General features: G+C 42.6%; 1 protein-coding gene across 3 annotated transcripts in view; it reads left to right on the top strand.

The window, feature by feature from the left end:
• The window catches only part of LOC106562376 (granule associated Rac and RHOG effector protein 1), a 40830-nt gene that overhangs the window by 9536 nt on the left and 14533 nt on the right, over positions 1-16761 (top strand). For 2 of the 3 annotated variants that reach the window (XM_014127229.3, XM_014127230.3), the window contains exon 2: positions 11004-12398. The exons of the other annotated variant lie outside the window; for it this stretch is intronic. In XM_014127229.3, coding sequence (XP_013982704.1) covers positions 11904-12398 — 495 coding nt within the window. In that variant the 5' untranslated portion in view covers positions 11004-11903. The remainder of the gene's footprint in view (positions 1-11003; positions 12399-16761) is intronic. 3 annotated transcript variants of the gene reach the window in all.

Below are 16761 nucleotides of genomic sequence, written 5' to 3'. Positions count from 1 at the left end.
GGTTCGTCGATCGGTGTGGATGAACTTGACTGGCCTGCACAGAGCCCTGACCTCAACCCCCATCGAACAAATTTGGGATGAATTGGAACGCCCACTGCGAGCCAGGCCTAATCTCCCAACATCAGTGCCCGACCTCACTAATGCTTTTGTGGCTGAATGGAATCAAATCTCCACGGAAATGTTACGTATAGTGGAAACCCTTCCCAGAAGAGTGGAGGCTGTTATAGCAGCAAAGGGGGGAACAACTCCATATTAATGCCCATGATTTTGGAATGATATGTTTGACGAGAGAAGGTATCTACATTATGTACATCACAAAGTATGTGTACCACTGTTTTCTGCCTGCCCCCTCCCCTCTCTCTCCCTCGCGCTGGCTCGCCCCGGGCGTACTCATTATGTCTCTTATATGGAAGCAAACGGAACGAAATGGGAAGGGACCTGCCTGGACTTGTCCAATAGAAACTTGTTTTAGTTGCAAAATGTTGCAACTGCTTGGACTAATGATTACACCCCATCTCTTTGCTGATGATGCAAGTGTGTGTTCAGTCTTCGGTCTGTTTGTAGAATAACCTAGCCTATTGATTGATAGGCCCTGCTTTACTGAAGTTGCAAGACATTGCAACCAATAAATTGCGAGATGCAGCATTCCGTTGCGAGATACAGCTTTTGACTGCCTATAGATGGGCCTAGTGCACAGTTCTGAATGTTGGCCGACTTGCCTATACTGTGCTCCTCTCCGTCCCTCGCAAGCTCACTATGACAGATGGGAGTGTTTGTTCTCGGAAGTACGGCAACTAATCAGTCTCCTCCGTTCCAAAAATACAGTGTCTTAGGAGTCAATTCCTAGTGGAAGCGACTCTTGATACTTAGAAATGGGAGTCGAGAACGGGAGTCTGACGTACAAGGAGTGAAGTAATACCTTTTTTGTTTTGTGGTCGTTACCAGTTGGGGAAAAATAGCAGAGAAAGGCAAGCAACAGCAGCGAAGTCCTGTATGGCTGTACTTTGAGAAGGAAATGCAATCTTTGCGGAGGTGGAATTGAGCTACAGTAATGGTAGTACAGGTGCAACGCTAAACCATCTCAAAGGGAAGCACCATTAGACCCAAATCGTTGGCAGCAGCGCAGCTGTCTTGTGAATGGATATACAGTGCTTTCTGAAAGTATTCAGACCTCTTCACTTTTTCCACATTTTGTTACGTTACAGCCTTACTCTAAAATGAGTAAAACAATTTGCTCAGCAATCTACACACAATACCCCATAATGGCAGTGAAAACAGGTTTTTAGAAATGTTTTGCGAATTTATTAAAAACAAAGTACAGATGCAGTATTTACATACCAGTCAAAAGTTTGTACACCTACTCATTCCAGGGTTTTACTTTATTTTTAATATTTTCTACATTGTAGAACAATAGTGAAGCCATCAAAACTATGAAATAACACATGGAATCATGTAGTAACCAAAGAAGTGTTAAACAAATCAAAATATATTTGAGATTCTTCAAAGTAGCCACCCTTTGCCTTGACAGCTTTGCGCACACTTGGCATTCTCTCAACCAGCTTCACCTGGAATGCTTTTCCAACAGTCTTGAAGGAGTTTCCACATATGCTGAGCACTTGTTGACTGCTTTTCCTTCACTCTGCGGTCCAACTCATCCCAAACCATCTCAATTGGCCAGGTCATCTATTGCAGCACTACATCACTCTCGTTCTTGGTCAAATAGCCCTTACACAGCCTGTAGGTGTGTTGGGTCATTGTCCTGTTGAAAAACAAATGATAGTCCCACTAAGTGCAAACCAGATGGGATGGCGTTTCACTGCAGAATGCTGTGGTAGCCATACTGGTTAAGTGTGTCTTGAATTCGAAAAAAATCAGTGTCACCAGCAAGGCACCATCACACCACCACCATGTTTCACGGTGGGAACCACAAATGCAGAGAGAATCCGTTCACCTACTCTGCGTCTCACAAAGACACGGCGGTTAGAACCAAAAATCTAAAATTTGGATTTATCAGACCAAGGGACAGATTACCACCAGTCTGATGTCCATTGCTCCGTTTTTCTTTTCTTCATTCGTTTATAGTTTTGTTTCTGGGAGACTGGCTGGGAGACTGGTCAGGATCAAGGCAAAGATGAACGGAGCAAAGTGCAGAGATCCTTGATTTAATACGTGAACCAGAGCGCTCAGGACCTCAGACTGGGGCATAGGTTCACCTTCCAACAGGACAACGACCCTAAGCACACGTGTAAGACAACACGGGAGTGGCTTCAGGACAAGTCTCAATGTCCTTGAGTGGCCCAGCCAGAGCCTGATCGAACATCCAACCTAATAGAGCTTGAGAGGATCTGCGGAGGAAAATGGGAGAAACTCCTCAAATACAGGTGTGCAAAGCTTGTTGCGTCATAGCCAAGAAGACTCAAGGCTGTAATTGCTGCCAAAGGTGCTTTAACAAAGTACTGCGTAAATGTTCTTAATACTTGTGTAAATGTCACGTTTAAATTAGCAAATATAAAAAATTACGTTTTTGCTTTGTCATTATGGGGTATTGTGTGTAGATTGATTGGGGGGGGGCAATTTTAATCAATTTTAGAATGTGGCTGTAACTTAACAAAGTGGAAAAGTCAAGGGGTCTTAAATTGCTTGCTGCATCAATTTAGAAATGCAGTTACAACGAGTTTTAAGCATGGTTTACGCCTTAATCACAATGATTAGCGCCACTGCGCAAAATAGTACACAGCAGCATCTGGATATGTGTTCAACATTTACCTTCTGCTACCATTTCTGTCAAGCATGCTACGCTTACAGTTTGACGCATATGTTTTGATAAATCCAATGTATGCACCACACAGAACGCACTGCCTCTGCAAGACAAACGCAGCGTTCCATTGGAAATTAATGCAGGTCTGGTGTACCAAAATGCAATGACGCTGTCGGTGTGATCGAGGTCGTTAGGCACAGCGCTCTTAAATTACATACTTTGTAATAGTAACCAAAAAAATCTATTGGAGGGAATAGTAATTCATTATGAATAATAAGTGTGCATTGGGGTAAATAGGCTGAAGCATGGGGCTTCTCCATCTATGTATTTATAGCCACTATGCTGCATCAGTTGGGCTACAGGTGATAATAGCATGCAATGGGCTACATGCATGGTCCAATATGTTTAATGTATTTATTTTTAACAAATATATTATTGGGCTCATTTCTAGAAGTGGAAATTTCAATTTGATGGTGTAGGCATGATTTTATTTTCATTCACTTTGAAATATGTCCTTTTTAAAAAGTCTCTTGAACTGAGCTTATCAGTCCTCCTCCAACATACAAATGATCCCGGGAAGGACCCTGGACACCCTAAGCAAGGAGACTAGAGTTAGTCAAACTCGCAGTTTCATACATGTACAAAATTATTATTTCCTTAACCTCTATGGGCTAGGTGGGACACTTGCGTCCCACCTACTCAACAGCCAGTGTAATCCCGTGGCGCGATATTCAAATACCTCAAATGCAAAAACTTCAATTTTTCAAACACATGACTATTTTACACCATTTTAAAGACGAGACTCTCGTTAATCTAACCACACTGTCCGATTTCAAAAAGGCAACGAAAGCAAAACATTAGATTATGTCAGCAGAGTACCCAGCCAGAAATAATCAGACACCCACTTTTCAAGCTAGCATATAATGTCACATAAACCCAAACCACAGCTAAATGCAGCACTAACCTTTGATGATCTTCATCAGATGACAACCCTAGGACATTGTTATACAATACATGCATGTTTTGTTCATATTTATATCAAAAACCAGCTTTTTACATTAGCATGTGACTAGCATTCCAACCGAACACTGCTGGTGAATTTACTAAATTACTCACGATAAACGTTCACAAAAAGCATAACAATTATTTTAAGAATTATAGATACAGAACTCCTCTATGCACTCGATATGTCCGATTTTAAAATAGCTTTTCGGTGAAAGCACATTTTGCAATATTCTAAGTAGATAGCCCGGCATCACAGGGCTAGCTATTTAGACACCCAGCAAGTTTAGCCTTCACCAAACTCCGATTTATTATTAGAAAAGTTTGATTACCTTTGGTGTTCTTCGTCAGAATGCACTCCCAGGACTTCTACTTCAATAACAAATGTTGGTTTGATCCCAAATCATCCATTGTTATATCCAAATAGCGGCGTTTTGTTTGTGCGTTCAAGACACTATCCGAAAGGGTAAATAAGGGTTACGAGCATGGCGCATTTCGTGACAAAAAAATTCTAAATATTCCATTACCGTACTTCGAAGCATGTCAACCGCTGTTTAAAATCCATTTTTATGCCATTTTTCTCGTTAAAAAAGCGATAATATTCCGACCGGGAAATCGTTTTTTATTACAAAGAGAGTGAAAGTAAAAGCATGCTATCCCCTCATACACGAGCCTCAGTCTAATGGCCCTCTGATAGAGCACTTGCCAAACGCGCTAATGTGTTTCAGCCTGGGGATGGAATTACATCGTTCAGCTTTTTCCCGCCTTCTGAGAGCCCATGGGAGCCGTAGGAAGTGTCACGTCATGCCAGAGATCCCCTGTATTTGTTAGAGATGATCAAGGAGGGCAAGAAATGGTCAGACAGGCCACTTCCTGTAAGGAATCTTCTCAGGTTTTTGCCTGCCATATGAGTTGTGTTATACTCACAGACACCATTCAAACAGTTTTAGAAACTTTAGGGTGTTTTCTATCCAAAGCCAATAATTATATGCATATTCTAGTTACTGGGCAGGAGTAGTAACCAGATTAAATCGGGTACGTTTTTTTATCCGGCCGTGCAAATACTGCCCCCTAGCCCCAACAGGTTAAAAGCAGGATGGTCACTACGGGAGGTTTACATGAAAGGGGAGGTTAACTTGGTCCCCGACAATTGATCTGAAAACGTCTTAAGTTTCACTCGTGATTTATTTAAAAAAAAAATGTTTTGCTTCATCCCTAGTGTGATGCGTGGAAGTGTTGTCAATGAAGTTGCTCACTGTTAGTATGCACATCATGTACAAATTAAATGGCAGATGTCCACGCCTGGAGTTGAATAGAAAATAATTTTTGTCCTGGCTAAAAATAAAATGGTGGTTGGCAAATCATGAAACCTTTGACCTTACTCTTTAAGTGGGCCATTTGCGACTTCCACGGTATGTCTTCAATGGATATGTCATCCAGTTTTGTTGTTCTGTAGCCTTCAAGTTGTGCCATTTTTACATATGGGGATAAAAGTATCTACATATCACACAGATTCTCCTTTTTTAAGAATAACATTGCTTCCTTCGAGGATGCTTACAGATGTTATGCTTCTTCTTCTCTGATAGAATTCAACGTGTCAAATCGGAGGGCCTGTTGTCCGGGCCTCTGGTAGTCTCTATGGGGGTGCCACAGGGTTCAATTCTTGGGCCAACTCTTTTCTCTGTATACATGAATGATGTCGCTCTTGAGTCTCTGATACACCTCTACGCAGACGACACCATTCTGTATACTTCTGACCCTTCTTTGGACACTGTTAACAACCCTCCAGACGAGCTTCAATGCCATACAACTCTCCTTCTGTGGCCTCCAACTGCTCTTAAATACAAGTAAAACTAAATGCATGCTCTTCAACCGATCGCTGCCCGCACCTGCCCGCCCGTCCAGCATCACTACTCTGGACGGCTCTGACTTAGAATACGTGGACAACTACAAATACCTAGGTGTCTGGTTAGTCTGTAAAATCTCCTTCCAGACTCACATCAAACATCTCCAATCCAAAGTTAAATCTAGAATTGGCTTCCTATTTCGCAACAAAGCATCCTTCACTCATGCTGCCAAACATACCCTCGTAAAACTGACCATCCTATCGATCCTCGACTTCGGCGATGTCATTTACAAAATAGCCTCCAATACCCTACTCAATAAATTGGATGCAGTCTATCACAGTGCCATCCGTTTTGTCACCAAAGCCCCATATACTACCCACCACTGCGACCTGTACGCTCTCGTTGGCTGGCCCTCGCTTCATACTCATCGCCAAACCCACTGGCTCCAGGTCATCTACAAGACCCTGCTAGGTAAAGTCCCGCCTTATCTCAGCTCACTGGTCACCGTAGCAGCACCCACCTGTAGCACGCGCTCCAGCAGGTATATCTCTCTGGTCACCCCCAAAGCCAATTCCTCCTTTGGCCATCTCTCCTTCCAGTTCTCCGCTGCCAATGACTGGAACGAACTACAAAAATCTCTGAAACTGGAAACACATCTCCCTCACTAGCTTTAAGCACCAGCTGTCAGAGCAGCTCACAGATCACTGCACCTGTACATAGCCCATCTATAATTTAGCCCAAACAACTACCTCTTCCCCTACTGTATTTATTTTATTTATTTTGCTCCTTTGCACCCCATTATTTCTACTTTTCACTTTCTTCCACTACAAATCTACCATTCCAGTGTTTTACTTGCTATATTGTATTTACTTTGCCACCATGGCCTTTTTTGCCTTTACCTCCCTTATCTCACCTCATTTGCTCACATTGTATATAGACTTATTTTTCTACAGTATTATTGACTGTAAGTTTTGTTTTACTCCATGTGTAACTCTGTATGTGTCGAACTGCTTTGCTTTATCTTGGCCAGGTCACAATTGTAAATGAGAACTTGTTCTCAACTTGCCTACCTGGTTAAATAAAGGTGAAATAAAATAAAAAATGTAAAAAAACTCCATCTGCTAGGCTAGCCAGCAGAGCTCCCTCTTCCAATGCTGTGCTTCGTGAGAGGTCTGTGAAATGTGAGCCGCATTCGCTATTGGCCTGTTGCTGAAACGGGGCTGTAGTTAGAAGGCTTTGAATAGGAAGCTGCTCGAGTCAGGAGGTCATTGTAGTCTCCAGGGCAGGGCTGGGCGTTGTGCTTCTATCTATGCCCAACACAGTTCATGTGCTTTACTCATGACTACCATTGATAAGAGATTATCTGAGCATTCCTCTATTCTGATCTTTTTTGTTTGTTTTTATAACTCAGACTTAGTGAACTGTTGGAATCCTTTTATAAAGTCATTTCGGTTTCTCCATACATCCTGTAAGTGGTTGTTGAAGTTGCCGCTGACCGTTTGTACGATTTTAGGTTTGCGTTTTGCCTTCAAATAGTTACTCAGCACCTATACCAGTTTGTCAACATTGTGAAACCTTTAAGGGAAGTTACAGTAGGACATTTTTAGTTAACAATTTGAAAATGAGCATCTCCTTATGGCTTGTCTAGGAAATGATTAAACACCAGGGCCAACATTTTGTCCTTCGAGCTATATAAACAAGTGCGCTGTTGGCGATGGAATGTAAGCTTACATAGTTAGGAGCCTCAGACCTTTTTGGTCTCCAAGCATATCCCCTCCTTTGTTTCAGCAGCCAGCCTGCTATTTTTACCGACATAAGCTTCTTATATCACATGTTAGAATATCTTGGCCTACTAGTGTGCAGCCAGTTAGCCAACCTAATTTCAGAATGAGACTCTCCCGTATACTACATATTTTGAAGATAATAAACATTCACATTATAGACCATATTGTGCCCTTTTTCTATGAGAATCCTGCTGCAGCTGGCTGAGTTTTTTTCTTCTTTCCCTGTGGTGGTATGGAGGAGGCCGGTGCTTGCCACAATGCCCTCCTTGTGTTCTCTGGGCAGGCAGAGCCTGGCTCTGCTTCTGTCACACAGTTGCTTGCAGCAATTGGCTTGACCCTCGACCTGTCTGCTGCCTCAGAGTCTGGGGCTAGGCTACCCCATATCCCATCCATCTACAATGTGACTGTGTAAGAATGTTTAACTACAAAATACTAGTAATATCTTCTATTCATTGTTTTCTTGCTCATTTTATTTGTTGAAAAGCAATTTGTGCTTATTGCTTCTTTTGAGAACTATTTTCCTTGTCGTTTTAGTTGCATATTTAGGTCGATACCCATTACCTTAGTCTACTTCAACAAACATTTATAGTATCTATCAATGAAATGGGGAACAGACTATATAAAAGGGCATGATGGGATTGAAACGGTCTGTACCTGTTTTTGAAGTGTTCTTGTTTGAATCCACACAAAGCATTCCTTTTCTTCATTGGCAACAGATGTAGAGGACATTTTTGAGCTGAGACTTTGAGTCCTAAAAGCGGTACGGTGCTGTCTAGTGTAGGGCAGCTGTTTGGCCGAGGAGGCTGAAATAGACCTCATGAGAGGAGACTGAGGGGCTGTCTAATGGTGGCCATGTGGTTGTACCCTGCCGTCAGTGCCTCAGTGGCAGAAGGAGCTGTCAACTTGAGGAACCGCTGCCCCATCCACCACCATGAGGCTACCTTTAGTCGTTGATTTTGAAAAGAGTCATGCATACACATTTGGTATATGCTGCCTGTGTCATTCTTTTACATTTCAGTTGACCTTTTAGTGCTGACAAATTCCTTGACGATATAGCACAGGTAAATCATACTTCGGAGCTCATTTTGTATCTGGCGACAGAGAGCTTGCTCCCAGAAACCTAAGCTCCTTGTCCAAGTAGCTGCAGCTGAGATCCAGTGAGTGGTGGAGGCAGAGCTAACATTAGCCCTGAGTGCACACTGCCGAAGGAGGGACGTTAAACTGGGCTCTGAGCCAGCAGAACAGACTGGGGACCCTCCTATTACATGTGTTTGTTTGGGTGTAAGCTCTAATACATCCGCGTTGGAACAAGAAGCTTTGCTGCCAAAAGAGGAGAGTGGGACGGGTCACATCAATATTGATGCCGTGCCGTGCCTGCTCATCTTAGCCAGGCCTTAGGCAGACATGGCAGCTGTGTTTCACATGGACACAAACTGAACAGTTTTTAATGGTGCGACGCTTGGCTGGGCATCTGATCCAGTCAGCAGGACACCAAGACCCACAAACTCACTTTGGAGTCAGAACAACAAACCTGACAGCCTACACTTCATGGTTTGATAAGTCAAAATGAGAATATCAGAGGCAATATTGGCTTTGGTTATTCATCACAATACTTGGCTGGCTCTGCCTCCTTTTGTTATGACCTGAGTCCTACTGTATTTCACAAGTTTCCTTATTGGATTCAAAGACCTCTGACGTAACTTCCCTTTTCTGCAGTTTCCAGGATTTAGGACCTTTGGGCTGGACCTGGCTAGTCAGGCTCCTGTTTCCTGTTTACTCCTGTATCCTTAATATCCCTATTTTAAGCAGCAGGCAGTGTTGGGCATCTGGCAGTTACCGCAGTCACTTAATCCATGGGATTTAGAGACAGTGGAGACTTCTCATTTCACTAGTTAGACTACCTCAAAGGACTGTGTTTTTCAAGTAGACTGCTCATCTCATGTTTCATTTTGAGAGAAAAAATAGACATTTTACCTTTTGGTTATAGAGAGAACTGTTAAACTTGACATTAGGTGTAATGGACTTAATGGTTTTTGGAACCAGTTTGCTCACTTGGAAATTGAGGTACTGACTTGTTACACCCTTTTATAACCGCTGTGATTATTATTTGACCCTGCTGGTCATCTATGAATGTTTGAACAGCTTGAAGAATAATCTGGCCTTAATGGCCATGTACTCATATAATATCCACCCGGCACAGCCAGAAGAGGACTGGCCACCCCTCAGTCTGGTTCCTGCCTTTCTAGAGTTTTTCTCTTGCCATCTGCATTGCTTGCTGTTTGGAGTTTTAGGCTGGGTTTCTGTATTTACATCTGCTAATGTAAAAAGGGCTTTATAAATACATTTGATGTCTGTCTCTCTCCACTGCTGCCTCCCATGACAGGGTAGGTTCATGGGCTTCCCTGCATGTCTGGTCCCCTCTGTCTCCAAGGCAGGGTCTGTTCTGTTGGTGTAGGCTGTCAGGCTCTGTCTACACACCCCTCTGTTTGTGAAAGACAACGAAGTTTGAAGATCAGTGGAACATTGTAGATACAAACAGTGGTGGAATGTTTGTAGTTGATAAAGGCCATGTACAATGCACAGGCCGTCTGAGCAGCACACAATGACAGGTGTCTTGGTGTTATCCTGAGGAAAAGCTGTGGCTTGTTTTCTTTCCACAAGTTGCTCCCTCATCCCAAAACATTGTAGCTGTAAGCATGGGGCTGGGTGATAACTCTGATTCGGGTCGTTCCACAACATAATTAATAAAACATAGGGCTACACAGTGGGACTGGCTTATCCAGTATGATTTAGAGTGTGATCTCATCAGGGGATTCTAATATCAACCACCAGTACAGCAACATCCCAGATACAAATTGCAAATGTTTTAGTATTGATTGCCAAGTTGCTTGTGTGGGTCTGAATTTCCTAGCCTTGTGCTAGCTAGGGCCTACATCTAGAAAGAAAACAGGTACATTTCCAAGTGTTGACATGGACATCTCTCCACTACTGTGACATATTATCACCATTGTTCTCAAGCTAGGTAATGATACATGCTGGCATTTGTTTCTCCTAAACATGCAAATAGGATTCTGCTTATTTGCATAATGACATAACTTCCAAGGGGATAAACGGGTTTCTATGGACATTTGCTGCTTAGATTTTGAGGGGATATTGTTAACTCCCAATGTGTGTGTTCCATTAAGACAGATCGTCAATGTTTTTCAACAATGACCGCTTGCAGACATTTGTCTGTGGCTGTATTTCCTTTTGTAGAGGGGTTAATTCTTCTTCAGATATGCTTCATTTATTTATGAAGGTTTGTATGAAATTAGTCTAATGGGAGCAAGAATTAACACCTGATTATGCTAAACCCTCAATGTTCTGTTTTCTCTTGTTTGATTTTATTGTTGCTGTTGAGTTGGGCTACTGTACGTAGTTGCACAATATTGTCACAAAACCTAGTGTAATTCCTTAGACTAAATGCTTACTTCAGTTTCTAAGCATTCACAATTTATCTTCCCAAGAACTGCCTCAACTGCCAAGTTTTATTGGAAAAAACAGCACATTTGAAACAAAGCTCATCCTTCCTCTGAAATCATTAACTTTTGTTTCTCCCTTTTCCTCCCTTAGGAAATGACATAGAGGCCTTACAGATACATTTGTGCTTTTGTCGCTCTTCTAATCTGCGTTTTGTGGAGGGGAAGCGGCGAGATCTGGGAGCACATTTTGTTTCCTCAGTGATTAATAACTACCTCAGCCAGCAGAAGGAAACGGCGAGGACGTTGAGGCCGGCGAAGTTTCCGAAAGCAGTCCTATCAGCTGGCTTCTGCTCACCGCCACACAGTGTGAAGAGAATCTCTGACTGGTTGTCTGCCCTCGCTCTGCTCCATACACACAGCCAATAGGCTGCCATTGCAGAGAGGAAGTGAAGTGACAAGGCGCCATTGTCCTACCGGAGAACAGATTTTGTCTCTTTTTGTCAGACTCCTTGCTGTTGACCAGTACCACATTTCTTTTCAGATTCTTGGCTTTTGTTTTTGCTTAAAGCTTTTAAAGATTTTCTATCAGTAAAAACATCTAAATATACAAACTATATACATGTTGTACAAAGAAGACATTTTCTGCTTCCATTTGAAGGAATTGTTATGCACATGAATCTTGTCTTGGAATGAGAGAATCGTGGAGTGTTTTCAGTTTTTTGCTCTGTCCTCTCATAAACCATTGACTCCCTTTGAGGCAGAAAATACAGATTTGGAAAGGTGCATTTCTGCCTGTTATTTTTACTGGGACTGTCCACCGTGAGCTGCAGCAGGGCTGCACGTAAACATCACACTCAGTCAGCAAGTTGTTACCCTGCTCTCTCTGCATCGCTCTGTTAGTTCCAAAGCATTTTGAGATGAGCCTCTGGCAGATGGAGCCCTTAAGTTGTCTTTTTCCATAAATTCCAGGACTATTGGCTTGTTTCTATAAGTGCAAGAGAGAGCTTCTGGTTGGCTGAAATCCGGAGCTTCCAGAGTCAGCCTGACACTTATGTATTGTTGTAGTGCACAGGAAAGTAAAATGGACTACAAGCGGCGCTTTTTGCTCGGCGGGTCCAAGCAGAAAGTCCAGCAGTACCAGATGCCTGAGCTGAGCCGGACCCTCAGCGCCCCCCTGGGCTCCACCTGCTCCCCCATGGGTGGCTCCACCGGGGTGGGCATGCCCGGCAGCTGCCAAGCACCTCCCTCCACCCCCAACACCACTGCGGTCGCCGACATCCAGCAGGGCATCTCCAAGTACCTGGATGCACTGAATGTGTTCTGCCGGGCCAGCGCCTTTCTCACGGACCTGTTCAGCAGCGTGTTCAGGAACTCCCACTACTCGAAAGCAGCTATGCAACTTAAGGACGTGCAGGAACATGTCATGGAGGCGGCCAGCCGGCTGACTGCAGCAATAAAGCCAGAGATCGCCAAGATGCTGATGGAGCTGAGCGCTGGGGCTGCCAACTTCAAAGACCAGAACGACTTCAGCCTGCAGGATGTAGAGGTAACGGGTTGCCAGGGTTACAGTTACCGACCTGGACACACACTGAACACCTGTCAAAGTAAAGTTATTACATTATCCTAACAGTTAGGCCTACCTGTAAAATAACATGTTGAGTCTTTTCCATTCCTCTCCATTTCCCTGTCAATCAGTGGGGGCTGGTAGGAAGAGCAATAGGAGGAAAGGTTCATCGTAATGGCTGGAATTGGAATATATGGAACGTCAAATGTTGTTTCCATATGTTTGATACGGTTTCATTTATGCCATTACAATGAGCCTGTCATCCTATAGCTCCTCCCACCTGCTGTCAATAGAGCATATTTTGCCAAAAGGGAACTTTTAAAAAAATACCACATTTTTGTTATGAGGGTCTAGACTAGAATTTTAGCAATTTTTTAGTTGTTGCACTTTTTGCTTTGTTTCTTATGTTCCATTTTTCTAGGGCGAGGCTGCTTCTAAGATGCCCAGCTAAAGTCTCTCAGAATGCATGGCTCCTTGATTCAGAATTTCTTGACTAAGCGGTTGCTAGGATCTGAGGGCGAGGTGCGAAAAGCACTGAGGATAGGAGAAGAGGGCAGGAACCATCGTTTATGCTGAGACAGTCTGACTGAGCATGCAGGGTGATAGCTGGCCTGTAATAGACAGACCAAAGTTGCTTACGTCCCAATTGTGAGTTGCTGCTCTTAAAGTATTGTAATTTTTTTGCAGTGAGTGTTTGATTGGGAAAATAGTAACTGGATATTAGACTTCACTGGCATTTGTGGATGAGAAGCCTTATGTGCTCCTGACGCTACAGCTGTGCCTACTGCCTAGCCAGTCAGAAATGGTCCCGTGTGGCTTAGTTGGTAGAGCATGGTGTTTGCAACGCCAGGGTTGTGGGTTCGATTCCTGCGGGGGACCAGTATGGAGAAAGAAATGTATGAAATGTATGCATTCACTACTGTAAGTCGCTCTGGATAAGAGCGTCTGCTAAATGACTAAAATGTCAAATGTAAATGAGGTTCCAGGGCCACTCCTAAATAGTACTCGAGGAATGTCAATTTATGTATTTATTTTTAATATATCTGTTTAGGCAGCAAGCAAATTGCCTCTTGTGTAGTGAATGTTTGAGATGTCTATGCTCTCAACCTGGAGATTAAACAGATTTCGGGGGCAAGGCCTCAGTGGCAGACAGTGAGTGAATAAGCTGAATGTTCAGGCCAGGGCTGTTTTATGAGAGGGACTGCAGGGCCTCAGTGGATGTGGTTGTGCCCAGAGCAGGAAAGACTTTTGCACCACAATCTGTCATTTTGACTCTGTGGTCTTGGATATGCACAGATAAATATTAAAGGAGGGGAAGCCCAACTCAGTGAAAGTTCAGACTGCGGCAGGACTGTCTGGCAGCCACACTGACTCACTCTGGCTTCAGCTAGCGTCTGTGAATAACAACAGTGCGTTTGTCAAATAAAAGTGTGATTTTGCTCTACCTCAGTCTTGCTAATGTGTAGGAATTGAGGAATGAATAAGATATTCAGACCTGGTTGAGTAGAAGGAATCTATCAACAGACAAAAGACAAGTCCAAAATGGCCATGTGCATCATATAGGCCTACTGTGTATTTTGACTAGACCAGTGAGTTTCACTCTATTCCACAAATTATGGCATCACTTTTTATTCAACCTCCATTTCCTCCATGAGAAGGTAAATATTGTTTATGTAAAATTGCTTTTCACATAAGTACATGGTGCACCTTCAAATTTGGCCATTTCCATGCCCCCAGAGAGATTTACTACATTTGTGACGGAAAGGGCTTTTCCATTTGTGCGTGTGTATGAACATTTATCTTGGCAGTTGTATGTAAAAGATAGAATTGGGTCTGTATGAAGAACAAAAAAAGCTGTTTTGAGTTTGGAGAATTGTGGAATGTTGAAGGAATCAGGATCATCCCCCCCCCCCCCCCCCCCCAAATCCAGAAAGTCCAGTCAGTATGGAAAACAAAACATGTGTTTTTATCGGAGCTTGGCTACCCTGGCTGCTCAGTGTCTCAGCTGCCAAATATGCATGAAAATGTCACTGTTTATTAGGGGGCAGTCTACTGAGTGTATGAGCGAAACCACAGAGGGAGCGACGGTCAGGCCAGCCAGACAGGAGTCCTGGGGAAGATCTCGATTGCATACTCCTTGCATTCTCTCTCCTCGTCTCCTTCTCAAAACCCATTGGAGGAGAAGGACAGAGACGAGAAGACGTGAGGAGAATGCAATTGAGATCTTCTGGTTCTGAACATGAGGCAACCACAGTGCAGGCAGGGCCAGAGCCAGGCAGACAACTGCACAAGCAGCAATCCCGAAACGCCCCTGAAAAAACGCATCTGACCTAGTTCAGCGGGCTTCAAGGATTCTGTATAATTTTCCCAACAGTTGAATTGTTACTTGATAAGATTCTTTCATATCAAGTGTCTACTACATGGTCAGTCTATTGTGTTCTTAGGTTACTACTCCTTTACCTCTGTTTTTATGGCCACGCTCACGGCTGCCATTATTACATTACAACCTCGAGTTTGTATGTAACGAACGTCACACAATTTCTTTAATTGAGAGAAATTAAATCTGTGTCTAAACAATAGATGAGTATCATGTTTGATATGCAACACACTAGCACCAGCACTTCCTGTTTTGATTTAATAGACCCCTTTCTGTGTTTGCAAACATTACCATACAAGGGCGATGCACGCAAGTTGGTGGCAGAACAAAGGAGTTCTTATAGAACGGCAAAAACATTTCTTTTTTTCCATTTACATGTCGCTTATGCGTGCATTTCAAACTACTTTTGGAATATGATTGGATTTTATGGCTCGTATGAATGTCCTGCTTAATATAATGTTGGTGTCATCGCAAATCAACAGCATCATCCTTAAAAATCACTTCAACCAATAAAATGGGTCTTTGGCTAGCTTTTGCTACAGCCTATATCAATGAGCGTTAGCATTATAGCGAACTGCTACATCCCAAATTAGTTATTTTGCAAAGATCACAACCAAATATAATCTTAGCGACTCTTCAAGCAAGAATCAAAACATTTACATTTTAGTCATTTAGCAGACGCTCTTATCCAGATCGACTTACAGTAGTGAATACATGCATTTTCATACATTTCATTTCAAGCATTTTTTTTATTTTTTTGGTACTGGCCCCCCGTGGGAATCGAACCCACAACTCTGGCGTTGCAAACACCATGCTCTACCAACTGAGCCACAGGGAAGCGTATGAGAACCCCAAAAAGTTTTGTTTAGAAGTAATAAAAACAAATCTAGGCTATTGAATGGATGCAGATCGCGATGGTTTTCTTACTGCCGCCAAGAGTTGCACGCATCTGTACGTGACGTCAGTGTGTTGTGTACTGGAAAAGGGTCTAATAGATGTTACCTTTGGAAATGGCCATCCTACAGCGCTAAAGAGGTATTTTAGACTGGAGGAAAACATGAAACACGAAGGCATCTGGTTTTTAGTCTCACTCTCCTAGGATAGATGATGATTTCCACTTCAAGAAGACAATAGATGTGTCCTCACACTACACGTGTCCTTAGTTTAATGGGGAAGATGAGTTGTTCGGTTCATTCTTCTCACTGTTTAAGCCTGTCTTTCAGCCCTGTATGCGGTTAAAAGTTGGCTTGGCCCTGTAGTTTTATTCCTCATATTTTCCATGAGCCGATTTGAAATTTCATCTTATCCCCATGTGTGACTAATTATCTTTTGTTGCAACTTTTACATTTTTCTTGCTAGATAATCATGTCCTTTTATAGTTTTTGTGATTGTCTGTTTTGTCCATTTTTATAGTGTTCTGTACAGCTGGTCCAAAAATAAAAGTATTAATGGTATTATAAGCAATTTTACATCACTTTTCAGACTGCAGGAATTTTCATGACCTTTTTTGCCACTTGTCCTTTGGACAAGTAGGACTGATTTTAGAACATTTTTACTTGTCCAAAAGCGTAAGTCACTTAAAATAAATAAATAAATGGTATTTAAAACCATTTGTACATCATTGTATGACTTTGCAAAATAAAATGCATTACCATCTTTTTAACCATAGAGAATCAGACAAAAATGTTGGCTACACTCATGTCTATTGGCTTCTTTGCATTTTCAAGCCTGTCTGAAAACACAACACTGCCCCTTTAACTTCTTTGGGCTCAAATCCCGTTAACGGGATCGATTTGACAACATCCGGTGAAATGGCAGAGTGCCAAATTCAAAAAGAATTATTAAAAATATTTAACTTCCATGCATTCACAAGTGCAACACACCAAATGAAAGCTTAACTTCTCGTTAATCTAGCCACCGTGTCAGATTTCAAAAAGGCTTTATGGCGAAAGCAAACCATGCGATTTA

This window comes from Salmo salar, chromosome 11, assembly GCF_965601325.2.
Source record: "Salmo salar chromosome 11, fSalSal1, whole genome shotgun sequence".
In the NCBI taxonomy this organism is placed as follows: Eukaryota; Metazoa; Chordata; class Actinopteri; order Salmoniformes; family Salmonidae; genus Salmo; species Salmo salar.
Note: the sequence above shows the minus strand (reverse complement) of the source record. Positions and strands in the feature narration are given on the sequence as shown.